The sequence below is a fragment of the Gavialis gangeticus genome, unplaced genomic scaffold, assembly GCF_001723915.1.
Source record: "Gavialis gangeticus isolate Ggan-Ray unplaced genomic scaffold, GavGan_comp1, whole genome shotgun sequence".
NCBI lineage: Eukaryota > Metazoa > Chordata > Crocodylia > Gavialidae > Gavialis > Gavialis gangeticus.
In genome coordinates this window covers 14,210,094-14,237,025 of record NW_017729011.1, presented here as the reverse complement: position 1 = coordinate 14,237,025, position 26,932 = coordinate 14,210,094, and the positions used below count along the sequence as shown (strand labels likewise).

The 26,932-nt window shown below is 52.1% G+C and overlaps 1 protein-coding gene across 2 annotated transcripts in view; it reads right to left on the bottom strand.

Moving 5' to 3' along the window:
• SH2D3C (SH2 domain containing 3C) overlaps positions 1–17,652 on the bottom strand; it is a 50,924-nt gene extending 33,272 nt beyond the window's left edge. The window contains exons 1-2 of one of the 2 annotated variants that reach the window (XM_019510552.1): positions 17,558–17,652; positions 11,231–11,918 (exon numbers count right to left, since the gene is read on the bottom strand). In XM_019510552.1, the coding sequence (XP_019366097.1) occupies positions 11,231–11,918; positions 17,558–17,597 (728 nt within the window). In that variant the 5' untranslated portion in view covers positions 17,598–17,652. Of the gene's footprint in view, positions 1–9,222; positions 9,393–11,230; positions 11,919–17,557 lie in introns of those variants that run through there. The other variant, XM_019510553.1, reaches the window with a different exon arrangement.
• Between the last annotated feature and the right edge of the window lie 9,280 nt (positions 17,653–26,932).

Below are 26,932 nucleotides of genomic sequence, written 5' to 3'. Positions count from 1 at the left end.
GAAACATCTGAAGCCCCAGGTGGGGTGGAGGATGTTTGCCAGTTATAGGGCCACTTACGGTTCTGGATTGACTCACGGATTTGGAATTGACTTGGATTAGCACATGAAAAATTCTCTTAAATATAAAATAAAATAATATAAACCTCCATAGACAGGCAGGTTAGAGTCAGTAGAAGGTGTGTATATATAGGTAACCTTTATATATATATAAAGACATATATTTTTACAAAACAAAACAAAATCTCCATAGACAGGCTACTACAATGGTGCATAACATATTTGTTTCCACAGTTCACTGTAAAACTGGGCGCAGGGGGGGAGGGAGAGAGAGAGAAAGAGAGAGAGAGAGAGAGAGAGAGAAAACTGCAGTGTCGCCTGCCAGCTGTTCCCTGGAGGCCTGGCAGGAGGAGGGGGGTGCCCTGGACAACTGGAGGCTGGAGGGCAGGTTCCCAGGGGGGGGACCAGCTTGACCTGGGCAGATGCAGAAGCTATTATGAAACAGCTGAGAGAACAAGTGTGCTTTAGAAAAGGTTCCCAGAGCTACTTGCCCAGTGCATGAGCTCCTGGAATTAGACCTTAATATCCCTAATACGACTGAAGAAGATTGAGGACGTTCTCACGGGATTTTTCCTCAAATCAGCTTGGGGCCTGTCACACAAGCCAGGCCGGGGTATGAGTGTTTGCTGGGCTCAGGCGGGAGAAGTGTGGGGGTGAAGGGGGCAGTCTCTGGAGGTGAAAGCACCTGAACCAGAACTGTTGGCAGGGGAAGTTCTTGGGGCAGGTGGTGTAAATCCTCCCAGACCCAGGGGGGCTGGTACTAAGGGGCAATCAGGCCTGGAGGCATTTCTGCTTACAGGGGGGCTGGAAGGGGGGGCAGGTACAATGATCGTAATCACTGAAGTCCCCTCCTTACTAAAAAGGGGATGTTTGCTCCCAGTTTCCCGTTACTCAGACCTGAAATCCCATCCTCTTCTGGGAATGGGATGCTGCGGGGACACGTAGGATTGCAAAAGTGTTTCCTCAGCACCTTCCTGTCTTGCTCAGGCCCCATCTGCTTCCCCCAAGCCCTCCCAAACAGCAGGAGCATGATGAGGGAGCAGCGCAGGGCGGAAGGGGTGGGCCAGGAGGCCCAGAATAACTCACAGAATCCCGGGTCAGGAACCAGACAGTGCCTCCACCCACCCTAGGGGGGCTGGCCAGGAAATGGCCCCCCTCCCTTTCTCTCCACACCTTTCCCTTCAAATATTCACAGGCTGAGCCTTGCATGTCTATTGCGTGATGGAGTGCTGGGCAGGGGAGGGCTGTGGAAAAGGTGGGTAGTGGGAGTGTGGGGATCCATCACCAGTTTAATTAAGGCCTCAGTTTAATTCTTAACCAAACTGCAGCACCTCCAGCAACCACTAAGCCCTGGGCCAGAGCAGAAAAGTGCCACCCCAGACATGAAGGCCACTTCTTGAGATCCCAGCTGAGCCCTGAGCTACTGCATCTGTCTCTAGCTTGTTGGAATTGCCAGGGTCACAGCACAAGGCAACACAACTGCAGTCTGTGGGACGTGTGATTCAAAGGAACCCCTGGTGTCCCTGCTTTTCACAGTTTAACTCCACCCGCAAAATGCAATCACACACACAAGCTAATGAGTGACAGCAATTAAAAATTCCAGAGCTCTGACTCAGTCCAGCCACTGGAAAGATCTGAGGTGTGCTAGGAGTCACTATGGGAGATGGGAAGGTGGCATCTCCTGCTTACTTCTGGCTGCTCTATTAATGTAGGAGTTTGGGATATTGTCCTTGCTGGTTAGAAGGTTTGAGAACGAACAGGCCTGTTCAGCTGCTTGTCTCAGCAGGGTGAGCGGGCAGAGCTTAAAAGGAAGGAACGCAACTGTGAAGGGCATATTCCACGTACAACCCATGCATGCTGCCCAATATGGCAGGATAATGAGAATAATCTGTCCTCCAACTAGTTTGGAGACGTGTCCAAATCCTTTCCTTCCTCCAAACCAAAGCTGCTCACTACACTGTGCTACTAGGCTGGGCTCAGGGGGGTGGCCATTTTAATGTAACCTTCCCCCCTCAACAACAGGTAGTAACTCCGCAGCAGCAGTGGGGAGGTGAGCCCTGCTCAGCCTGCCCCCAGGCTGTGCAGCTGAGAGCCAGGCTCAGATGTTTAATATTTAAACCAAGCAGTCCAGCTTTTAAACTCGACGGTTCCCTTGTTATGACTGTCGCAGCAATGACTCCATGTGCAAATCCCTTTATGGACCCTTGCACCAAGCTTCTTGACTTGTCTCTCCAGGATGCTGGACTAGGTGCACAGATAGGGAGATGCACACGTGTATACACCTGCCAGAGGCTGGGAAGGACAGGTGAGGAATCTGTCCTGGCCCTTGCCCCTATGGGTGGCTTTGGCTGTGTGTGAAGGGGACACAGGAACTGCAAGGGGCTAAGGGAGATTTCCAAGGAGACCAGAGTGGTACAGGGGCCTGTACTGCCTCCCTGGGAAGGGGCTGGCACACAGGCTGAGGAGGCTGAAAAGATTCTGAATTGCAATGCAGCTGTAAATGTGAGCATCCCCTGGGTCTATTGCTTTACCTCCTAGAGCAGCCTGGAATCCAGGGTGGGCAGGGGCATCATAAAGCCACCTTTCCTCCCCTCCCTCTTTCAGGCTATGCCCTGTGGGCTCCATTCTCCAGGCTCAGTGCTTCTTATCATCCCTGTGCCACAAACTGACCTGAGCAACACATGTTCTGGCATTCTGACCTGCCAATACTTCACCTCAGGCATGTGAGCAGTGCTACTGATTTCTCTAGATTAGTCATGTGCTTAAAAGCTCTAAGAACCTTGAAATCAATGGTGGTGCTTCTTTATAGGCCAGCGGCACATTCAGCTGTCAGGAGCAGACAGACAGGAGACCTGGAGGTAGAGGGAGCAGGAAAGGACACAGATCTTTTCTATTCATTGCCCAGAACTTGCCCTTACTGACACTAGTATAAAGAAGTAGTCGGCTCAAGACCAGTGGATTTGGGCTGGTACAAAATGGGTGTATGTGGTAGGGCACTCAGCCATTGACTTCTAGGCTTTTGATGGTGCAGAGTTTTTAAGACTTCCATTTCCAAAGCACTGTAAGAGGGTTTGTGTTGCCCTCAGTGTCTGCTTTGACTTCCTGTTGGTTTTTGAAGAAGACTGACAGTCCGCGGTCTAGACAGAGGTAGCATTGGTGTAGCATGTCAGAGATGGGACATGCACACTGTGGTCTCTTTGAGTTTGGTATGATCTGTATGCTAATCTCTTCCTCAACCCTGTCAGCCTAAAAATGCAGGTCTGTTCTGCATATATGGGAACTAGAATGGTTTGGGGGCTCCCAAGGGCTACCAGAACATAAATAACAATGACTAGGTAATCAGTGCTCCTTAACGGGAGGCAGCTAAGGATTGTGTCCTTGATTTACAGCAGGGAAAACAGAGGCACATGGATGAAATGACTTGCTGGAGGCACTCAGTGAATCAATGGAAGAGCCAGGTGGAGGGTGCAAGAACTCCTCCCAGTTGTGGGGTCACGCGCTGGACACCCTGCATGACAGTGCTCGTGGGATAAGTGGAGGATCAGGCACTAGGCTACTCTGCAAGGGGACAACAGATGCCATGTCAGGAATCATTGCAACCCATTTGAGCCTGCTGTGGTGTCTGTGCCCTATGTGTCTGGGCTGGACGTGGAGTCTAATGGAGAACCTTGCCTTGCAGGGAGCAGCATCCACCTCATTTGTGTCATTAATGCCTATATCCAGACAGCCACAAAGACTCTATTTCACTCAAGAAACTTCAGAGTGTGAAAAAGTGAGACTGGAAACTGGGAGACAGCCCAGCGGTGAGATCTCTCAGACTGCGGAGGTACCTCTTATGGGCAGGTAATCCTATGATCACTAGTAGATGCACACTGGAGACAAATCCTGTACTGACCTCTGGGAGCTAAAACGGGCCTGACAGGTAGAACCCAATGCCCATCATCCTTAGAGGGTTTCCACTCACCCAGCAGCAGGGCCCTGGCATGGTGCCCGGTGATTAGTATCATCCACCAGTTGGTTATGATGATGTAGAGCAAGTCTCTGCTGATTTCCCTGGGCAAATGGAGTGCAGGGGAGTAACTACCCATGAATAATGCCCCTGGAAGAAGAGCTGCTACAGCCATGGCTCCCAAACCAGAGGCTACCAGAGCAGGCTACCTCCTCATAGTGGCAATTTTCCAGACAATGATGGGGGGTGAGGACTGACTTTTGCTGGTACTGTAGGGAGTCTACGAATCCACTCGGGCTCTCCCCAGCACCAGCTGTGAGCTGGTGGATGTGTCCAAAGGTGCCTCTCTCTCACATATGTGTTTCACACAGCCAGAGAGTGACCTTGGGTCCTTGGGAATCTGTGAGAAAAGCCTAAGTGGGGAGGGGAGGCACCAGGCAGGAAATTGGGAGCATAAGAGCAGCTGGGAAGTGGAATTTAGGAGGGGCTTTTAAGCTCCTCCAGTGCTTAGCGAAGACATTGGGCTTATGGCTAATGAGCTGCCACATGCACATCCCAGCAGCCGGGGCCAATGAGCCCCAGCTTCCACTCCCGGCTGGGGAAGAATGAAACCACTATTAATAACCTCCCTCCTAACTGTAAGCAGATGTGGCGCTTGTGCGAGAGGCACCAGGATGCCGGCTGCAGCCGTATGCCGGGAACCCTTATGACTGAATGGCCCAGAGGATTCTTGAATGAGCCTCGGCATTCTTGAAGCCAGTCAAAGTGCCTGGGAGAAATTCCAGCGCTCCCTCTGGAACACGGCTTTGCCGCCTAGGAACCTGCTTTGATTGGCTGGGAATGCTTCGGGGAGGCGGGGCAAGCTGCCTCCATGTCCTCCACAGCTGGTGTCAGGTTGGGCCAATGCATTTACTACATCTGGGTTCAGAAATGAGTCAGGAAGACCTCAGACACTTCTGGCTACAACTCCTTGCTTTCATCGCCCGCCTGGCCTGCACCTGATGAACTCTCCTAACACAGCATTTCTCCTTTGTCCTGCAGTAGGGTCTCAGGCAATCAGTGTCTCAGTTGTGCTTATAGCCAGGTTGGGGATTTTGGATAGGTCATCCTAATTCTCTGTGCCTCGCTTTCTCCATCAATAAAGTGAGGATACCTGGCTCCTTTGAGCTCAACTGATTAAAACCACTACAGAGGAGTCATTTTGCAAAAAACCTTGTTAAGAGAATAAGAAGCTTTTGCAGATGCCTAGCCAATTGCTTGCTACCCCCTTCCTTTGGGGACAGTGCTCCCAGACTCTGCATCAATGATCTGCATGGTTCTTTAACAAGCCAAGTCCATTTACAGTCACCTTGCTTTGGGCTGGTCAGCTCTTGGGCCTCAAGTCTCCACTTAGTCAACCAATCTCCACTCTGGCTGGCCGGTGACCAGTTGACTATTTCCCTTGTTCCATGTGTTTGTACCACAGTGGCTATAGTGCTCACCTGGTGGCTGCCTGCTTGTAAAGAACTGCTCTCCCAAGGGGCATTCCTGCCTGGATCGATCCTTTTGACATTTCAGAATGACCCCGTCTAGCTGCTTGCTGTCTCCTTCGCCCTTGCACCAGAAGGGAGCAGAGCACTTCAGGGCCATGTGCAGCAACCAAGAAGTGTTCACCCACGTATATCTATTCTATTCCCTACTGCTTGCTTCAAGAAAAATATGGATTCATTGAAGTCACCTCCTCCGTCTCTTTCCCATATTTCCTCTCAGACCAAGTAACTCAGGAAGCTGCACTTGCGCTATTAGGAGTGATTCAGTTTGCTGCATTGTAAGATCTCTGTTGGAAAGTGGCTGGACTTTATTTCCTGGCCTGGTCACATGACAGTGGGAATTGCTACCAAAATCAAAATCCCTAGGCGCATGACGGTGCTCACTAGCACTGGTGCCTACTGTTACGGTACTTGTCCGTGAGGAGGACTCTGTACCTTTAAGCAGGATTATCGATGCGGAGGGATGTGTGAAAATGCTCTTTATGCAAGATAATCTAGGAAGGGGAAATGCCATTTCTGTGCATAGTGGGGAAATGCTGGTCCAGGCAACTTTGGAAGGATAATCCCTCAGAGGGTCCCTGTCCCTGGTGTGAGATAGGGAGGAAGATTATTCAGGGATGATTCTCCAGATCAGCTTCTTTCTCACTAGTGGGCATACGGTAAGGTGAGCTCTGTGACCCAGTGTGACTGTCAAAGCCCACAGTGTGAGATAGTGCTTATGCTAAGCAAGGCCTAGCATAAGTAACAACGCACTAAAACTCCCAGAATGCTTCAAGGAGGTTGAGAAGTCAGCGATTGACATTCTGGTTTTCACTATCTGACCCTTGAATAAGAATGCTGACAGTATGATAAAAATTGCAAGCAAAGCAGTGTTTTTTTAGAAAATACGGAAATGCAAGGCTAAACCGCAAGAACAAAAACAACCATATATCACGCTGATAAAGTCTGGGGAGTATTATAAGTAGACTATTAGAAATTAACATAAGAAGCGTAACCAATTATAATAAAGAGCGTGTAGAATATAGATGAGTTAACTAGTAACCAATAGAAGTAAGAATTAGAAATGCATATGTATATGTGTTATCATATATAAGTAATAGAAAAGTTATGTTAGATGCCTCACTCAGACAGAGTGGGGACAGTTTTGTATCTTTTGTCTAAAAAAAGATAAGGGACTCCTTTTAAATGAGCTGTTGACCAGTTCTGAGACTACTGAATCGGGCAGCCGCACCTAGCCTTCGGGTTAGAAAGCAAGGGCTTGATTTGGGAACCTCGTGAACCAACAGACCTCCTTAGTTTATGACTTTGTGAAACAATAAAAGTTTTAAATTGAACATCCAGGTCTGAGCCTGTGCTTAATTCAGTCCTTATATAATTCGGCATGGACTCACACACACAGCTGTAGAACAAAGGCGGATCCTAAATACATGTCACATGGGTGCCTGACAGTGACACTTAGGAAGCAGCGCCTCCAGAGCCTGTTCTAAGATTGGGATGTCACTATCTCAGCTATAGCCCTTTGCTAGATTCTGCCCCAAAACTTCATTTCATCTGGCACAGCTGCTTAGAGCAGCAACCTTCCTCTTCTGGGAACCCAGATCTGGATCCCAGACTGGGTCACAAGGTGCATGAGAATGATGGTTGCAGCTTAGACTCTGATGGAGATTTGCCTGCGTCACAGAACTTGTATTACAATCTGGCACCATTTGTGCTCAGGAAGGCCTAGGACTGGAAAAGCAGTGGATGTTCAAGGCAAAATGAAGGTACATTGGCACTGCAGAGAAGTGGAATAGCAGGAGGTGCTGGAGATCAATCTGAGGGGGAACTGATATATCTGGCAAGCAATCCAAAAGCTGGAACAGAAAGGGATGCTGCAGGCAAGAAAGAAATGGCATTGGCAGGGCAGTATGGATAGAGTATATAGTGTCTGCACTGTCTGTTTTAGGGCACAGCATGGATCCTAGAGGCTATAGGAGGCTCTGACCAGTACATTCCATTATCGGCTGCAGCACGTAAGCATCCTGGGTTGACTCAAAGATGGAGCATTCACCTTTCAAATGAACTTCTTGGCCTCCTTGCTATTGTCTGAGCACAATTTACTGTCCATTAGTGAGCATCAGACAGAGCAAAGGAAAGCCAGTCACCGCCAGTGTCCTTGGCCTCCTCCTTAGCTCAGATGAAGGGAGATATTTCCGGACAGACAGGATGTGCCTCTGACAGCTGCAGGATGAGCGCAGGGTGGGGAAATCTCCCATGGCGGTGACCTAAGGAGCACTTTTTGTTCCCTTCTCACCCAGCATCCAGGATCTAGTTGCCCTTGGGGTTGACCCCAGGTTTGTGCCCTTGCTGGATGCACAGATGATTCTGCTTTTTAAATGATGGGCAATGAGCAGGCCCCACCCACAGCCAGCTCAGGATGGGAGCAGGCACCCAGCTCCCCAGGGTTTCAACCAGTTTGCAGTAACTGGGAAGTTGGCTGTAATCAGTCAGAGGAAGCAGACACATCCCTGACTGTCCCATCAGTGCTTTGTTCCCTCCCTGCTCCTCTTTGCTCAAGTCACCTCGGTGCCTCAGTCTTTTTTTCAGCTACTGCCTCCCTTGCTCTTTCTCAGCAGTGAACACTGGCAGTCTATTCCCTGCCTCCTTTGCTGTTGAATACATGAGCCGTTGCGGGCAGAAATTCCAGTAGGGCAAATGAAGTGAACCCAGAGGGCGTTCCAGCCAAAACCGGGGGCACAAAATCATGCAGTCCCTCCTTGCTCATACCCTTTGGCCCCAGCTTCAAGGGGTTAGTGAACGAAGCCCCATGGTTACTGCTAACCTGGGTCTTCTTTTTTTTTCATTTCCAAAGCCCAGGAGCTGCCCCATGGTACAAAAACTTTGGTTTTACCATGTAGAAACGGAAGCAGGATCATCTCTCCACCCCATCTAGGGTTGGTCTTACCTAGTTTACTTCACGGTAAAAACCAGAGCGCTAGCTCTCTCCTGTCCTTCTGCCTCAGGATGGCTCCTCTGTTAGATACTCAGGGGTAAAATCTCACAGAATTCAGCAGTGAGGGCAAGGCCTGAGCGTGTGAGGGACTGTAGGATATTACACTCACACATGCCGTGCACATTCCCAGGCTCCGGGGCTTTGGGCAGGGCAGAGAGAGCGGTGAAAGGAGCCTCCTGCTACCCCCCACCAGGGTTTGGCTAAAGAGTGATCTCATTCCTAGTCTATAGAAACCAAGCAAGTCCAACAAAGCTGACTGCACCCAGCTTCTGAGCGCCTTTCCTGCCCGCAGAGCCCCTGGCTCGGAGTCCCAGCGGTCTCGGCAACAGATGTATTTGTTCTTTCCATGAGCAAATCTCTTCCGCTGAGGGACGGGGAATGCATTCACTAGGCAGATCCTGCGTCAGCTTTCCAGAGAGCCCCCAACCTCCTTAGCATCCCTTTCCCCTCTCAGGAGGGGAGTAGCTCTGTGCTGTAGTGAAAGTTGAAGACTTCTTCCCCACTCCTCCCTTTCAGGCTCTTTCCTCTCCTTCCTCCACTTGACTCTCTCTCTCTCATGCACAAAGAGGTCTTTCTCCCGCAACCCACTCTGCTCTCCTCTGAACACCAAAATTAGCTGTGGACCCCCCTGTACAAGCATGCTGCTCTGGTCTCACCGACTGCCGTTCAGCTGTGGAAGGCCTTGATCTGCTTACCTGCCATGCCCCAGGGTGTAATACCTCCGGCCCACCTCTGTCATCTGTCCTGGCTGGCTGAGTTGTGAGCTCCGCACTTGCACACTGCACTTGGGGAGAAACTTTGTTTCTTGCTCTGAGCTGGAAGCGCTGAACTTCTGGACGTTAGAGCCAGACGCAGAACCGCCTCCTCTGTGTCCCTGTCCCTCCTCCCAGCTGCCTCTGTCCCTCCCTTTCAGTGCCCAATAAGGCATGTAAAGCTGAGCAGGGGCCCAGCTCCCATAGCTGAGAGAAATTCCTCTTCATTAACATGCTCCTGGCATTGCAGCCTGCACCGAGCCTCCCATAACACAGACCGCCTGAGAAAACAAACGCCAGATCCCTGGGAAAAATGCCGGTCCTGTGTGGGAAGGAGGCAGGGGGCCGGGGGCTGAGGTCACTGGCATTGGTGGGAATCAGGAGTGACTCCGCTGAGGCCAACAGGGCCTCTCTGATGTCAACCGGGAATGTGAGGCCAGAATGGGGCCAGGCAGAAGGGGTGTAAGGAGCCAAGACTGGGGAGAGAAAACTTCCCCACTGGAGAAGAAAGGGCCTCTCCTTTAAGATTTTCAGCTACTTGGTATGAATCAGTGCAGCGCCATTTGCTTTACACAAATGAGGCTGCTATGTCAGCTGAGGGCCTGGTTCTCTGCGCTCAGAAATTGCTGTGATGGAGAGTGGCATAACATCCTCTGCTTGGGCCCATAGCCCAGACTTGTCTGAACAAGCAAAGTCCATTCCAGGAAGACCCTGTCCTTCCCAGAGACAAGCGGTGGGAGGAGCAAGGAAACCAGAGCAAGGAAACTGCATGCCTCTCACCTGCCCCTTCTTTTGCCTCCATCACCCCAGGATCTGGCAGCATATTGCACTGCCTCAGAGATGGGGAGACCAAAAGACAGCATGGGATTCATGGGCATGTTGGCTAGAGGAATGGATCTGGCAGCACTGGGAGCTCCTGTTGCTATTGGGTTGCGTTGTATTCTCCCCCTGTGCTGTGCCCCCCACTTTGGCTTTAGGGTGTTGCAGGGAGAGCAGCCAGAGTCCCCTGGCATGGGCTGACCTATTTCCTAGGGCAAAGGATTCACGTGCTTACAGACACACAGGCATGGAGGCTGTCATCATTTTTAGGCTCTCAGTGGAGGGGGGAGGCAGGTGTTGAAAGTTGGAGTAAGCAGGGGGTTGCCATCCTTTATGGTTCTCAGGAACTTGTTGTCAAGTCACTCTCCTCACTCCCCCGTCACCACAAAAGCATGCTAGGGTCTCGTTAATGCAGCTGTAATCCCCACCACCCGCCCACCAGCCCAGTTTGCCCCCATCTGCATTCCAGCTTGTGAGCTCCTGCGTGCACAGGCTTTCCCAGGCAGAGACTTCCTTCACGGATTTGACACGCACTTAAATCAGTTTGGGTAAGGCTGGAGCTGAGAGGCACCGGGGTGAAGGCAGCTCTCTCCTCTGGGAGCCATGGGCATTTGGGGTCTGAACAGCAGCAGCAGGCCGCCTGTGCTGGATGTCCCAGCTGTTGAGACTGAACTAGAGGCAGTGGCTGAGCTCTGAAAGGGACATTCCCATTCCAGGGGGAGGAGCAGGTGACAGACTTACACACTGGAGATGTTACACACCCATCTCACACCTGCTCCCTGACACTCCAACATTTGGGGAATTGCCTTTCTCAGCTGGATCAAGCCCATAACACTATTAGTTGAAATTAAACTGAGAACAAGATAACAGGAAGAACAGGCAAAGCCAGGCTGTCAGAGACATTTCCATCCGGACCAGAAGCAGGAAAGCCCAGAAATCCCACAGGAAAAGTGTTCTCAAATTTGAGAGGTTTCTCAAAAGCAACTGAATTTTCCAGACTTGTAGCATGTGCTTGGTCCAGGACTACTTAGTGACTTTGCTGGCTAGAGGTCTGTAGGCCCAGCACCCTCCTAACTCAAGCCGTGATTCAGCAGCACTAGTTAGTTGGGTACTATATCAGATCAAGTCTTACCTTTCCTGTGAGCTCTCAGGGGGGACTGCCAGTAGTGTCTCTTCCCCTTGATCTCCTCCATCCAGCTGAATGGGCTCTTCCAATGGCTCCTCTTTGGTAAGCTCCATCCTGGGATCTTGAACAGGGGCCTGCGCTGGACTGGCCACTTGTGTCTCTGCTGTGCACTCAGAGGCTGATTCAGGGAGGCTCCTTGAGGAGCTGGACTCTACTTCAGGCATCGCCGTGATTGATCCCCTAGGGCTGGGGATGCTGTTTGACGGCAGAGTCTTTTCCCCGTTCTGCTCTGATTCTCCAGTTGTCGAGGGGGGGTCTGCTCCAGGGGCAGGGGCAACGGAAGATGCTGGGGACTCTGGGAGGGATGACGGGGATGGGCCACAGGCTTTGCCATCGGGGTTCCCTTTCTTTTGACAGTTTTTGGAGCCCTTGACCCGTTTCCCTGCATGGCTCAACCGGGGCATTGTCCCCATATGGCTGTACATGTCAGATGACCTGACGTAGGGGGTGGGGCTCTTGGGCATGGTGTTCAAGTCATCCTGAGTGCTCTCAAAGGTGTCCTCCAGGAAGCCATTGGGTTGCAGGAGACCCGGCCCCAGGGTCTCTGGTGCGCTGGGGGCGACAGACATTCGCCGGATGGTGAACACTCGATTGATGTTGCTTAGGCTCCCAAAGCCTTTGAACTTGAAGAACTCTGGAAAAGATGAGAAAGCATCAGTCTGTGTTACTGCTGGGGTGAGTAGAACAGGGATGGGCATAGGAGAGCCAGGCCATGGGACTCATCTGGCTCCCAGACTGAGACTGTGATAAAAAGGACCTTTTGCATTGGTGGGACCTGGTGGTACCCTCCTGAACCTTGATTTGGGCCCGTGGGTTTGCGCCATTGTTGTATGCTGGTGACAATGACACTGACCTTTGGAAAGCTCATGGAGATCTGGGTCTGGAAAGAGTTGGGTAGGAACTAGGGGTTGTTAGTATGATTCACTCCTGTGCAAAGCACGTGCAAGATGCTGCCAGACACCTCCATTCACCCAATCCATGTTCACACACTGGCACAGAGGCAAAGGACAGCACAAGGAGCAGGGCTGTTGAAAATCAGTCCACACAGCATCATCTAGGTGATGGGGTAGAATAGTAACTCTTCCCCCTTTTCCGTATATATCTGGCCAGAGAAGCAAATCCATAGCTCCAACGTCAACGGGAAATGACACACAGCCAAAAAGCATCACTATTTTGGGGGATCCACCATAACCAAGGCGTGAGTGCTTCCTGCTGGCTGGGCAGCAGCCCGCCAATCCCCTAGCACTGGTGCTATTGCTTAAGGCCAGTCAGGTTGATGGGTTTCTTTAAGGGATCCAGGCAGTGGAGGAGCATCAGGCCAGTGAGGAGAGCAGCATCTGATACTGCACCAGTGACCCAGCAAATCGGTGCTTTGTGTCAGTCTTTGCCCACTGGTCGGCAAGGTTTTGCTCAGTAGCTACAGCCCCATTGGGGAGTTCTGGCCTCCTCTGGGGCATGTTCATCATGGCCCCAGGGGAGGCCAGCTTGACAGAAATGCATAGGGAGTGTGAGGCTGCTCTGCTCGGGCATGGTGCTGCTGAGAGGTGAGCTGCCTTAGGAGCCTCCTGAGACACTGGTTTAAAAAGAGGGAGACCCCAATAACAAACTAACCTCTGCTTCTCCCTGCTCCTGTGTCCTGCTAAGCCCAGTGGCTTCAGACCAAGGTGGGGCTTTGAGACCCAAACTCAGATGCCCTGGCACTCGTGAGGGCCAAGCAGTCCTCTAACCCCACAGTCAGGCTTGGCCCTCTGGGTTCATGCCCAGGATGGGCAACAAGATGCAAAGTGATTCTTTTCCTCTCCAACTAGCCACAGAAACGTAAACAGGGCCACCTGCTGCCCCTCTCCCAGCCCTCTCCCTGTCTCAGCAAAACACTGACAGCTGCAGAGGAAGAGGCTGCATTTGTCTGGCTGCTGCGAACAATTTATGACAGGTCTTTACACACATGCGCGCGCGTGCACGCGCACACACATACACACACATCGTGCCATAGGCTTTGCTCCAAACTAAACGACAGGAAACAAGACAAGAGAAATGACAGCAAAAAATAAATTCCAAACCCCTTAAACCTGCCCTTTTTAAGTAGGTGGTAAATAAGAGTGGTCAAAAATAGTCTCCTGCATCTGCCTCTGGCTTCCATTTCTTTTCCGCTCAGTTGGCCTTTTTCAGGGAGGTGAGAACAGCTGGGGGTCCCAGCACTGCCCTGCACACTTGGGGTCACATCTGGGCTCTGTGTAGTAGGTAATAACCAGCAGTTCTAAGAGTTGCTCGTCTTTCAGTCAATGCACCTGGGTTAAAATGGAAAGGGCCAGACACAGGGAGCAGGTGCATCCTCTGAAAAGAGCTCTGGACCATCTCCAGGCTTGCCCTGTGTGTAACTGGTATGATAATGAGACTAGTATCCTCCTGGTATTTAATAAAGCCAAAAAATCATGATTTCATTTCCATGTTGAAGCTCTTGCCTTATCCAGTACCTGGCAATGTGTACTGAGGGCAGGACTGGGCCCCTGCCAACCACCTGACCCTCCTCTGACTTGCACATTGAGTCATCAGTTATGCCCATGCAAAGTGGGGGTCACACCCAGCTGCTGTCCTGGTAGCATTCATCCTGCGTTGCAGAGCAGCTACTCTGCACTGTAAGCAGTTCTTTCAGGCAGAACGTGACTCAGATCGGGAACAGCCTTGAGACAGGCTCAGCTTCCAAACAGAACAGCCCCAGATCGCTAGCTGCCTATGCAGCCAGCCAAACAGTGTATTGAGTTATCTGTGATGTCTGGCGACCCCCAATAATACAACCGTCAGGAGCATATAGGGGTATGGCAGTAGGTGCTTATTGGCATGGCATATGTATCTGCAGGGAAAGCCACGGCGCCATGGCAGAGACCCAGGCAGCTCAGTGGGAGGAGGGCAGGTGGGGGCTGCTGTTTGGTGGGGATTGTCCTGCGTTCTGATCCCTGTGTCCTTTACAAGGTTCTGCTTTGTAGCTAAGGATGCTCCAAGCTAAATGTTGCAGCCAGCGCAGGTTGGAGGCCAGAGGCTTGGGGCCCAAGTGGCTGCCTGTCTTGCTGAGCTAGAGTCAGATTAGGGGTGAAGCCCTTGGACAGGCCCAAGGGTGAGCAGCGATAGGGATCCCAACTCTTTGCCCTAGCACTGGGGGGCGTCCCAGGTGCTGCTCTGTGCTTGTCGCTACCATGGCTGGCACTCAGCTCCCAGGGCAGCATCCACCCCACCAAGCTATGGAGAGAGGGAAACCAAGTGATGAAAGACCCCCAGGCTCCAGCCCTGGCCCTGGGGGGCAGGCCAGGATATCACATTGGGCAGGAACTGCCTCCCAGCCCTGCAGCCAGGACCAGAACCCAGGACTCTCGCTTCTGAAAGGTATACTGCCCGCCCCAGAGCTGTCAAGGGAGGTGCTGCCCAGTTTCCTCACCTCCTGGCCCCGCGGCTCTTTCTGGGCTACCAGGCTGTCATGTTGGTGAGGGCCCCAAGCCAGGCAAGAGCCACTGGGGAGAGAGTCAAGGTTGTGTGTGCCTACCTGTGAGCGTGGCTGTTACTGTGCAACACGAGTGTGTGTTTCAGCGTGGATGTGAGACCGCATAGCTCTATGCCTTTGTGAACACATATCTGTGTCATCTCTGTGCCTCTCTGTGCCTCTCCTAACTAGCTCAGGGCTCCTTCACACTGTGGAGCTGGCACTTCGGCCCAGCTTTCTGCCAGCAGCCCAAACTGTGGGAAGCAGATAATCTACCCACTTCCTAAGCTGAGCAAGCAAGCAATGACTGCTCTCCATTGCTGGCTCATTTCACAGCTGCCACCACCTGCTATTGCTGAGTGCAGAGTGCTAACCAAAGCTGTAGTTATAACTTAAACAGGATGAGCTTGTGTTTCTCACCTTGGCCCCGTCCCCCCTTTCTCCCCCCGCTGAGATGGTGATTCAGCCTGGGAACTGAATCTCACAGCCCCCCAGTTTTCTTACAAACATTGGCAGTACATGACCTCGCTGATTTACCTACCGCCTAAAGGCTTTTTTGCAGCTTGGTGACCACTTCCTGTGGCAGCTGCTTCTTTACATGCTGTTTAGGGAGCCAGTAACTGAGAATGAAGCTTGCAGTTTTGTTCTCAGGGTACCGCCTTGCTCTGTCATCATGCTACAGCTTAGTTGGCACATGGATTCAGGCCAGGGCTAGGTCCAGCAAGAGTGGTCCAGCTTGATGTGGGAATCACAGGGAGGAACTGTCTGCCTGGAGTTTCTGTGCAGGACAGCAGATGAAAGGATCGCAGCTGTCTCTTCTGGCCCCAAAGGCCCTATGTTTGTGACTGCTGCTTTGCAATGCAACCCTTTGCCCTTTCCCAGCCGTGTTTTCTGAGGTTCTCCAAGACATTTGCAAACACTTGCAAGTTAAAGCTTGCAAAACCTCTGCTGGGGAAATGAAGGTACAAGGAGGGGAAGTTACGAGCTTCAAGTCACATACTAAACCAGTAGCAGAACTAAAAGGGGAACCCAGGTGTCCTGCACTTTAACTACTACCTTGTACCATCCAGCCAGACCACCCATAATCATAACCATACTTGAAGTAAGTGGCTGAAATATGTCTCAGTGGATCTATTTTATTGCTGTCTATTTGTATTCTGGTAGTGCCTGGAGGCCTTGACTAAGATAAGTTGTTCAAGAGGTTGCACAAACACAAAGGGCATGTCTTCACTGCAGAAACAGACTGCATGTACTGCTGGTTAAAACAGCAGTGAAAACAAGGCAACTTGGATTTTAGCTTGGGTTGGCAGCTCAAGTCAAGCTCACAGAGGACCTTGGGCTGTCCTTGAGTGGCTGAGCTGGGCTGCTTTGTCTTCACTGTTATTTTATTTGTGCCAAAGTTAGCCAGCCCAAGCTAAAAACATAGCTGGATGAGTTTTGTGATGAAGCCATGCCCGTGTGAAGATGGGCCCTGCCCTGCACAGCTTCCAGTCTGAACAGCCAGACTGTAGAGCACTGGGAGAAGGGAAGGCTGAAAATCAAATGTCCTTTTACTGTTGTTTGTGCCTTTGAAGCCCTTTCCTACATAGCCAGAACCTTTGCCAAAAAAGTGCTACGCCCCAAAATGGCAAATGCTCAGAAGTAAGAGATCAGAGATCTGGGTCCAGTTCTTGCTCTGCCCCAGCCAGCACTCTGTGACTCAGTTTCCCTCATCCCTAAATCAGGACCATTCTCTCTGGTTGTGAATCATGTGGTGATCCTGAAGTAGAAGGCATCAGATAGGGATGATTATCTCAGCCAGGGCACTGCGGGGTTTGGGAGTGGAAAAAACCTGCAAGTGCAAATTCAAGCATCATCATCTCAGGCAGAGTTTCATGACAGGGAGGCTTGCTGGGAAGGAAGAGAAGGAGGGGGCAGAAGATGAAAGCGTGGTAAGGTAGCTGCCTTTCAGTGTGCTGGGGAAAGCCCCAGGTCTCTAGGAAAGAACAAAGTTACTCCCACAAGATGCCGCTGGTAAATTTCCTTTGCAATTGACTCTGAACGGCAAATGATCTCTACACGTGCAGGGTGACCACCGGCTCCAGCCTGATCTAGGGGAAAAACTCCCATTGCAATGAACACCAGGACTTTCCCTATAGCCCAGAAACACTATAGTCCTACAGCCTGAGTTAACACCATTAGAATCCGTGTTGGGGAGCCCATGCAGCCTCATCTCTTCTGCATGGTCCCTCCAAATGCAAGTCCACAAGTCCCCCTCAGCATCCAGGATCCAGTATTCCACCAGTCTCCATCAAGGTGCAGGATTAAGGGTGGGGACAGAGTCTCATGTGGCTCTGTTGAGCTCAAGGTGGCAGGGAAATGAGAAGGATGCCCACCTGTATTTCTACCTCAGTGCCCCATTTCATACTAGCTGGAGAAAACTGTTCCCAGCAAGACAGCTTGGTTTCAAGAATGGCCAACAGACAGGGCTGTTTTATACTGTGGCACCTGCAAGGTGCGTCAGAAACTCCAGTCAGCCTGATCACACCAACCCACCCCATCCAAAGCAGGAGAGCTGACAGCTACACTAAATCTCTGGGCTCTGCTGCCCCAGTTGCTACATAGGCAGTGAGTTTCCTCTGCAAGTGCCACTCACTAGCAGCCCACAAAGATAGCACACAGATCCCCATGGTATGGAGACCCACTACATGACCCACACCCAGGCAGCTTTCCCCTGCCTGCTTCTGCACTATGCTTGGCCTTCAGGGTAACCAAGGAGCACCCACATGAGAGTCCACAGCACATACCCCACAGCTACTTACTGAATTTTTTGAAGCCCCCTTTCTTCTGGCTCTCTGCCATGTTCGGCTGCTGATGGAGCCACTGAAATGAAAAAGGGTGTAAGTTTATAAACTATCTCTAAGCCCTCCCCTTGCTGCTCCTCCCTTCCTCTTCCCCCCTGCCCTCCTCCTCATTCACTCTGCACTTCCTCTATCTTTGAAAGTCTCCCACACCCACCCGCTGCTCCCTCCCCTTGCTTGCACCACAAGGGTCACCTGTTGCTGGCATGAGCACCCCTGGCTGGTGCTTCAGTTAGCCACCGTGACCTGTTAGTAGCATCCTGGGACTGCATCCAGCTCAGAGCTCCGTCCGCCCCGAAAAGATCAGTCTCAGGTTAATATCTGCTCTCACATTGACCAGGAATCAAAAGTGGGGAAGGGGAAGAGGAGGATGTTATCAGTGAACCTCCAATGACTTTTAGCTTCTCCCTCTCCACCCAAGGCCATGAGGAACCTGCAGGCTGGGTGATTGTCTGCATCACCGAGAAACCTGCAGGCTGGGTGATTGGCTTACCCAGAATGAAAGATATGCTCATTCTGGAGTAAGAGTGTCCACATAGGAGCTTATACTGGTGCAGCTATAGCAATGTAACGGTCATCCTTCCTGCTCCTCCACTGGCCCAGTGTAGGGCAGAAATTAGTCTCTTCAACTCCTTTCCTTCCCAAAGGGGATCCTCATCCTTATCTCTGACCAGTGGGTTTTTTACCAGGCCAAGGCATTAGCAGTTACATCAAGGGCCAGCAGGTGGAATTTGATTTAACTCTACTGGGTTATGACACTGGCAGAACTGGAAAAATCTGCCCTGAATAAGACAGGCCGTTCGTGCTTGAGTTCACATTGTTAAGTTAGACGCTGTATGTCTGAGCAAGGGATGAAACCATTGGCTTCCGTCATTGTGGCTGGAATTGCAAAACAAGAATGAGGGAGTAAGAACAATTGCACATTTTTATTGTGCTGCCTCACTGGTCACTAAGCTCTTCAGCAAACCGTCCTTGCTGATTTTGCCACCCAAACAATGGGTCATTGCTGGGCCATTTATGGAGTTACTCTGACTGCAATGGATTTTACTGGGATGTGAGTACAGCACAGAAATGCAGCCACCTCTGTGACAGGTGCTTCAACTCCACAATGGCCTTTGAGTAGAAGGGACAAAGAGTCCTAAAGGATGGAAGCAGACGATAGTGGCAGCAGGTGCATTATTAAGATGAAATTTAGACAGAGCTTTCTCTAATAATGGCTGCACTGCTGTCCCATGGCAGCTTTCATCCCAAATCTCCAAGTACCTCATAGAGCTGGGGGAGCTGTACAGAGGGAGAGCTGATGAAGTGGGAGTCCAAAGGCTTTGCTGGAAATCCAGTGCCCAGGTTGGGGCGAGGGGGAGCATGAATCCTGTCCTGACCATTAGAAAACAACACCTTCCTTTTGCAAGGACAAACTTCTAGAACCGCCTTTCCTCACTGTAGCCCAGTGACACACTTTCTATTCCCACGCACAGTGTAAGCTGGAAGCATGCCCTCACCTGTGCCCTTGAGATGTGCCCTCACCTGTGCCCTTGAGATAGGTGTGGTGTGTGCAACACCCCTAAAAGGTGTAAGGAGTTATTCAGCAGAAACTGTATTACCTTAGCAAACAGTTGGAGTTTTTTTGCAAAAATATTTATTTCTATATATATATAAATAAATATATATATATAACTCTACCTCCAACATTCTGCCAAGTGGCGCTTGTGGTTCACCTGGCAGCTCAAAGCACACTAAAAGCCCATTAGACAGTTCGCACCATGCAACTGCACACACCTATCCCTATACCCGTACCCCAACCCATTGGCCTCCTCAGAAGGGCTAATCCTGAAAAAGTCTATAAAGGAGAGGATTCACGGGAGTGCTTTAGCTGTGGTCTCTGAAGGGTCAAACACTGGCTGCTGCTAGAGGTGGTTTCCAGAAGGACACTGCAAGGCCTGGCAAGATGAGGCAAATCCTATGTGCTACTGCTGAGAGCGAGGAACAGAGAAGAGCGCACACGCAGCAACAGGCACTCCCATGGATAAGCATTTAGGTCTTCTAACTAATGCAGGCAGAGTCTGGTGCTTTAGTCTCAGTGGGGTCCCACAGTCCGAGTAGATGTGAAATACTTTGCATAGTCTGGGGCTCAGGGGAGCCTGTTTCACGGCTGGCTCCCGGGGCATCTGCATAGAGTCAGTTTTGCAGAGCACAAGGGGCCGGTTCAGCAGCCATCAGACACGGAGCTGCGTGGGAGGCAGAGAGGGAGGCTGGTTCCAGAGGCATCACCAGGACAGCTCCATGATCTGAGGGAGTGCTGTGCAACATCCCAGAGGTCCTGATGAGATGGAAGTGCCTGTTTCTTTCCCCACCATGGCTAGATCTCTCAGGCTTAGCCGGACAGCTTAAAGGATACCTGGCTTGAGGGCAGCAGCCAATTTGAGAATGCTGCCCGGAAATGCAGCATGGCATCTGGCACCCCTCACACAGAATGAGCGGGAGGCCCTGGAGATGCAAGCTGGACAGGGAGGACCTCAGTAGGTGAAAGGGAGACCTATGGACTGTGAATGGAGGAAAGACCGAGGGGGTGAAATTAGGCTGCTGCTCTCTGTAAACCCAGCCTGGGTTGGTGCAGATCAGAGCCATGCTCAAGACCAGAGCCATACTGGGCCTAGGAAATGGTGTTGGTTGGGAGGGACATTTACACAGGGTATGATGGAAATGTAGTGGTGCAAGCTCCTGCAGACCCAGCTGTCCCAGGGGACAGACCAGGTGGGGGGTCAGTGCCTCAGTTAAAGATTGGGAACCCCCAGAAGCCTTCCTTTGGTCCTGATGTTCTCCCCTCACATGCCTTCCATGCCAGAGGAGGTGTGTTCCTGCAGGCTGGGACCGGTTGATGCCCACGGACAGTGGTGGTGAGAAGAGAGGACTGAGATGGTGAAAGTGGGGAAGCAAGGCATGGGCAGGGGAGAAGGCTGGTGTGGTCTGCAGAAGGGCTGTGCCTGGACCTTGAAGAGGCACTGTCCTGAGTTGGTTGGGATTGACTGTGCTGTGCGGAGGCTCCGTTCTGCAGGGTCCCACAGCTGGGACTCAGATGCTTGCTGGGGCAGGCGGCTGCTGGGTTGGGTTCCTTGGCTCTGAGTGATTGCTGAACAGCACATGGCCTGGAGTGTGGGGAGGACCTCGTATGGACTTGGTATGGGGCATGGGAAGAAAAGGGGCCTGGTGTGGGGCAGCTCCTCCATCTCCCCCAGACACTGAACTCCCTGCAGAGGGAGGGGAAGGCCATGGCTGTTCCCTCTCCCTGCCGGTTTGCTGGGAAAGCCACTTGCAGTCTCCTTGCTTGTCAGGCGATACCCAACACATGCACAGTTGCAGAGGAGCAGCTGGGCTGGCACAGCTTGAAAAGGCTTGTAACATGATTAGCATTTCCCATGCTGCGTCAGAACCTGGCAAGGCCAGGAGGGAAACCTCAGGGTGAGCGCTGGGGAATGTGTTACTGAGTGGTGAGGGCAAACTAGGGACCAGAGCACAGGAGCTGGAGAGGGGCCTGTACAATATCATTCAGGCTTAGTAAGAAGCTCTTGCTGAGACAGAGGCTCATTCCTCATTAGAGATAGCCTGTGCTTTGGTGTTTGTCCCTGTACATCCCTGATCCCTTTATAAAACACTTATGGATGTGTGGTGTTTGCAGCCCCTGGAATCCCGTCTGGTTCTTTTACTGGACACATATTGTTTCGTCCTGCCCGTCTGCCAGCCCTGCTGGGCTTAATTTACCTTGTAAACAGGAAAAGGGCTTTGCATTTCCATAACACCTTTGGTCTGTGGACGATTGATAAGCAGGAATTAATTCTACCATGCTTTTGTTGGGATAGCAAATAAGTGCCAACAGCAAGGCACAGAAAGGCTTGGTGACTCACCCAAGGTCCTACAGGGAATCTGTAGCAGAATTGGGACTTGTATCCAGATCTCCTGAATCCCAAACCCATGCTTTCAGGAGAAAACCCTCCATTCCACTTTCTGGGTACACAGTGCTGGTGACTTGATCCGATAGTCCTGGTATGTTCTGGGCTTTCAAACATATTAATGTTTCTAGGACTCAGGGGCAGTGCTGTGTGTATGTCACTGCTATGGGGTGCATTAATCAAGTGAGGGGAGTAAATGAGGAGCGGATGCACTGCAGGGACCTTTCCCATGTATGAGAACAACTGATGGCATCTTTCCCTTCAGCCTCCAAATCTAAACAGCTGCCAAAAGCTAACAGAAAAATTAATGGAAGGTTATTTGTCTGCATATCACTCAGAGCTGAAGGCAAGATTGAATTTTGATGGATGATATCCCTGTTTGTCAACAAGCTTTTTCCCCCCACTGTTATTGACTCACATGCTCGCTCTGGATTCAGGGGCCCTGCGTTACCTACCCAGAGTGAAGCAAGCCGTGAAAGGCCAGAGAACTGGGGGGTGCGATTGCTTTGTCATAGTTCACATCAGCCTTGTGAGCAGATACCTGCATCTCCTGCTGGGATGGTGTGGAGGCAGCAGGGTGGTGCTCTGATTGGGGGTCCTGAGAGCTAAATCTTGGTTCACGCTTGTCTGGGTGGCTGTAGGACCCATGTGGATCTGCAGTACAAGCTGGTGGCAGGGAGGTCACAGAGCTTCAACCTGCACTGCTTGTGCCTGACAGTACCTGCTGTCTGGTTAACCAGACAACAGCAGAGCCGCAGCCCCGGCAGTCCACCACTTCCCTGAGCTCTGCATCAGCACAAGGTTTGTTACACTGAGCGCTCTGTTTCTGGAAGCAAATCTGAGAGCGTTGCCTCCCCCCTAGAACTGCTGCTCATTGTCTGCTCCTGTTTACTGTGTCGCTTCCTGCCAAACTCCCCAGGGGCTGTAGAAGAAATCCAGTCCCCAGCCCCTGACATGGGGAAATGATACAACAGGATGGAGGAAAGCAGCTCTGGCAACAAGCGCTTGCCCCTGCATATCAATGAACTCTCCTGGAGCTGACTGAATTTGGTGATACAAGCTGCCCAGAGACCTGCGAGGTGGTGATTCACTGGCACAGTGAGGGTGTGGGCAGCAGCTGGAGCATGACTGTCAGGGGAGCTGCACACTGTGCTCCCTCCCCTTGGACAGTCGCTCATAAACACACACTTTATTAGCTGGCTGTGCTCAGGGGAGCTACTTGTTGTTCTGTGTACACACAGTTCTTTGTCTCCGCAGAGATAGGTGAAGCCCCTGACATCACAAGGACCACCAAGCCAGACAGTCGGCCTTCATGACAACGGGTCAGCAGCTACCTGTGTCCTTCATGGCACGCTCTCCAAGGCACGCACACACTCCTTCTGTCATGGGCAGATTCCTCCCCAGCACAGCTGAGCATGTTTTACCCACAGGCCTCCAAGCATGAGACAGATAGGAAATGTTGTCTTCTCCAGTTTACTTGGAGCGAAAGGGGAACACTAGTAAATATCAGGCACAAAGGTCTCCAGCAAAGGCCACAATAGAAAATTTTCCTCTAAGCGACTTGCCTGAGTCTCTGACCAGCTCCAGGGCAGAGGCAGGATAGACCAGGAGTGCAGACACCCAGTCCCCTGCTCTTGCTAGAAGGCAACTCTTCCTAGATAAGGCCTTGTCTACACTAGAAATGCTCTGATCGTGTAGCTGAATGGGCCAGCTCTCCTGTTCCAGCAGTTCTCATCTGGATTATCCAGAAGCAACATTACTACAGTGGCAGAAGCTTCTAATGTAGAGCTGGTCTAATGTCAATGGTGCACTGTATCCTCTATCACGGTGCTCAAAAGGGTTTTGTACCACTGGTGTGATGGCAAATCACTGTGTAGGGGGGTGCCCGAGGGGCTGTTTCAGGAAGCAAAGGACAGAGAAGACTTTTGCCAGCACAGAACATCCCAGCACAACGCAGAATTGTGGAATCCTTTTCTCTTGCAGGCAGGTGTCCCCACAGCTGGCGTCATAGAGACTGGTGCAGCCTGTTCGGACACATCCTATCCATCCCCTGGGGCCAGTGCAGGATTGTTCCCTCCACTGCGGATTGCAAATGTTGTGTTTTGACAGGAAAAGAAGCTTGGGGCAGCTTGCTCCGCTGCCACGTGAGCTGGGTGGGAGTTTCCTTCAGGAAGGTGGAAAGTTATTGTATTCCTTGTGCTGCATGGAGACTCATCAGGCCTGTTGATTAGAAGTCACTCTCCTTTCCAAACAAATGAGTTAGGACCAACAGGGTTGCCAATATAGTTTTCTAGTGGGGAGGCAAAATCATAAGTTGATCATCTCCATACGTGAGGCTCTGAGTCCATGGGGCAGGAAGGGACTTGCTGCAGTGGGCAGAGGGCTGTTCCTTCCCTGAGCAAATGGTAGGAGAGAAAGGAAATCTGGGGTGATTGGTAAAGATCACTTATCCCTGCTGAGGCTGGATAAAGCTGCTGCAAAGTTGTGCTGCCCTACTGGAGAGCTGCAGCCCTGTGTTGCATGGGCTGCAGGCTTCCCTTAGTCCCTAACACAATCTGCACCATTCCTATGCATCTCATCTGTTGAAAGCCATGCAGTGCCCTAGCTTGGAAGCTGGGAAATATGAGCAGGTAGTGCCCAGAGTGAAAAGATACCACTCGGGGAGGCAGAAGGTACCACAGAGCACAGTGTGCTCAGGGGTCAGGCAAGCACAGAGCCTGTGTCCCCGGGATGAGGGCCGGCACATACCACACTCATCCAGATGACAGAATGGAAAGTCCCAGAGAATTCCTCTCTGACTGATGAATGAAATCTCTTCTCCAAAACGCTGACTTGCAAAAGGACTGACCAATGAATCTGGAGAACGGTTCCAGTCCCACTTCTGAGATCTTTGTGTTCCTGGAACCAGAGGAAATCTGAATCACTTGTGTCAGTTGGAACCACTAATGAATCTAATGCCATGAGGCTGGGAAAGGCATCTGAGGGGAAGAGGGGGTTCAATTTCTGTTGCCCTGAATTGACATTAAAACGGTTTCCTCCTTATCTCACTCCAGCTAAAGGGCAGGAAATGGATATAAATCAACACAGTGGAGTCAGAGACCCAAGCCTTTATGCCTGCCGAGGCTCTGGCCACAGAAAACATCTGACACAGCTCCCAAAGGTCAGAGAAGAGAGAGGGGAAGAGAGAGGGGACAAGGGACCCACTGGGGCCAGTGTCCAGGCATCATAGAAGGGCTGAGAGGAGCACTGGACGCAGCGTGGGAGGGCTCAGAGAACATGCAGGTGTTGCAGCAAAGCATCTGACCCAGTCAGGTGTAAATGGATGCCTATGAAACCTGACCCAAGTGTTGGGCTCTCTCATGCGCACTGTCCAAACTGGCATCTGTTTAGGGCTTTCCCCACTGAGACTCATAGAGGCTATCGGTAAATACTGCTGGTGTGACAGGCTTTTGCTGCTGGTACTCTAATCTGTCTCTTTCTAGCTTACAGACCTGAGAATCATGGAAGAGAAGTGACTCGCTAAAGGTCACACAGTAGGGCAGTTGCAGAGCCAGTTCTGACTCTAGTTACCTGCTCTACCCATTAATCACTGAGCCAGTCCCTCTCCTTGCCTCATCAGCTGTTTTTCCCTGCATCTGTCTCCTTCGCCTACCTCTGTCCCTTAAAAGCTGGGCTTGGCTTTGACGTTTATCTCAGGACTGCTGTAAGAGCTAATCCTTTCTCTGCCTGCCTGCTGCTAATGATCTCTTCTCTTAGCTGTCTCAGAGCCCCCTGCTGGCACTCTGCTTATGTAGCCACCTGTGGCACCCTGACGGAGGCTGCTGCATCCGAGCACGCTGCCAAGCTGTAACGTGGGCAGTAGACAGATGTCACGGCACTGGCGTCCTGGAGAGGAGCACAGGGCGCTACGGAGGTGATTTAACTTGGTGACGCAGCTGGATGCTGCACTGATGCAATGCTGATGTGCCGGATAGAACGACTGTCCTCTGCGTGAGGGCATGAGGGGGTGTCACAGCGTGAAGCAACGATGCTGAGACACAACAGGATGGTTCAGTGTGGCACTGTGACTCAGGATGCGTTGCTGTGGCATGCAGCACAGGATGATGATGCAGACGTGCCTGTGATTACTATTCCTTCTTTTCCTTCCCAAAATGCCAAGAGGCCAGAGCCCAGTATTAGGGCCTCGTTACACCTTATGCCATGAGCTGCACAAATATAGATGGGGGTCAGTGCTAGCTCGGGTTTGGAGCGGTCACATTTCAGGCCAGCTAGGGCCCGGAGGACTGAAAGGTAAGAATCCCCCCTCCCATTCTGGGCTTCCCCCAGTCCCCTGCCTCTGGGGCTCCCTCCGTTTCCCGCTTGCTTCCCCTCACCAGGGCATTACTTACTTGTGGCTGCCTTCTGGCTCAGAGCAGCAGGGGCTGGGCAGGCAGCTGAACCCCAGGGGCAGCTACCAGTAAGCTGCTGGTGAGCCGAGGGAGGGCAGTGGGCCTGGTCTGGGCCAGCGGGAAGAAGGGGGCAGGATGGGTGGGATGTTTACACTAAGGTGTAGCCTAGACTGGCCACCCCTTAGCGTGACAGGAGCTGGGTGGCAGAGATCAGCCCTGCCCTGGCGCTCTGAGCCCCGCGCCACCACGAGCGCTGCAACCCAGCTGCGGGTGCTGACGCGCAGACAGTCCAGGGGTTACGGGTCCCAGGAGCCACAAGGCCCTGCCAGACCCCGGGCAGCCCTGGCAGAGGTCCTGCCAGCGCCACAGGCTCAGGTCTCCCAAGGGTCGGAGGAGAAAGCCCAGGATGCGCCCACGAGGGATGAGTGTGGCAGGGTGCTTGGTGCCCATCACTGCAGCTGGCACCCATGGGTGAGCACGCCTGGCAAGGGGCGCGAGGGCCACATACAACACGCGGAGGCTGACAAGGGGGGAAGGTGGTCCAGGGGCAGCCTGAAAGTAGTGGCAACAGGGGGGTGGGGTGGAGGGGGGACCACACACAGCTGTACCAGTGCTGCTGCAATGAAATGGGTGCGACGTCACAGGGGCGCCTTGACGTCACGCCGCCATGTGACGACACCCCGGGGGGCGGGGCAGGTGGATGCTCCAGGGAACAGCGTGATGTCATAACGTTCGCAGTCGATGACGCAACCGACCGCGAAGAGATGCGTGCGTCACTCAGCGAGCACGCGGGCCAATCACACGCGCGGGGCGGGGCAAGCATGGATCCCCGCCCAATCCGCGCCCGCGTGACAGCCTGTCGCTCCGCCCCGTTCCCACAGCTCTTCCAGAACTACAGCTCCCAAGGGGCAGTGCGGTGGCGTCTCGGAAGTAGTGGAACATGGCCGGCGGAACCGGAAGCCCCGGGCGGGGCGCGGGCAGCAGCGCGCCGGCGCCGAGTGAGC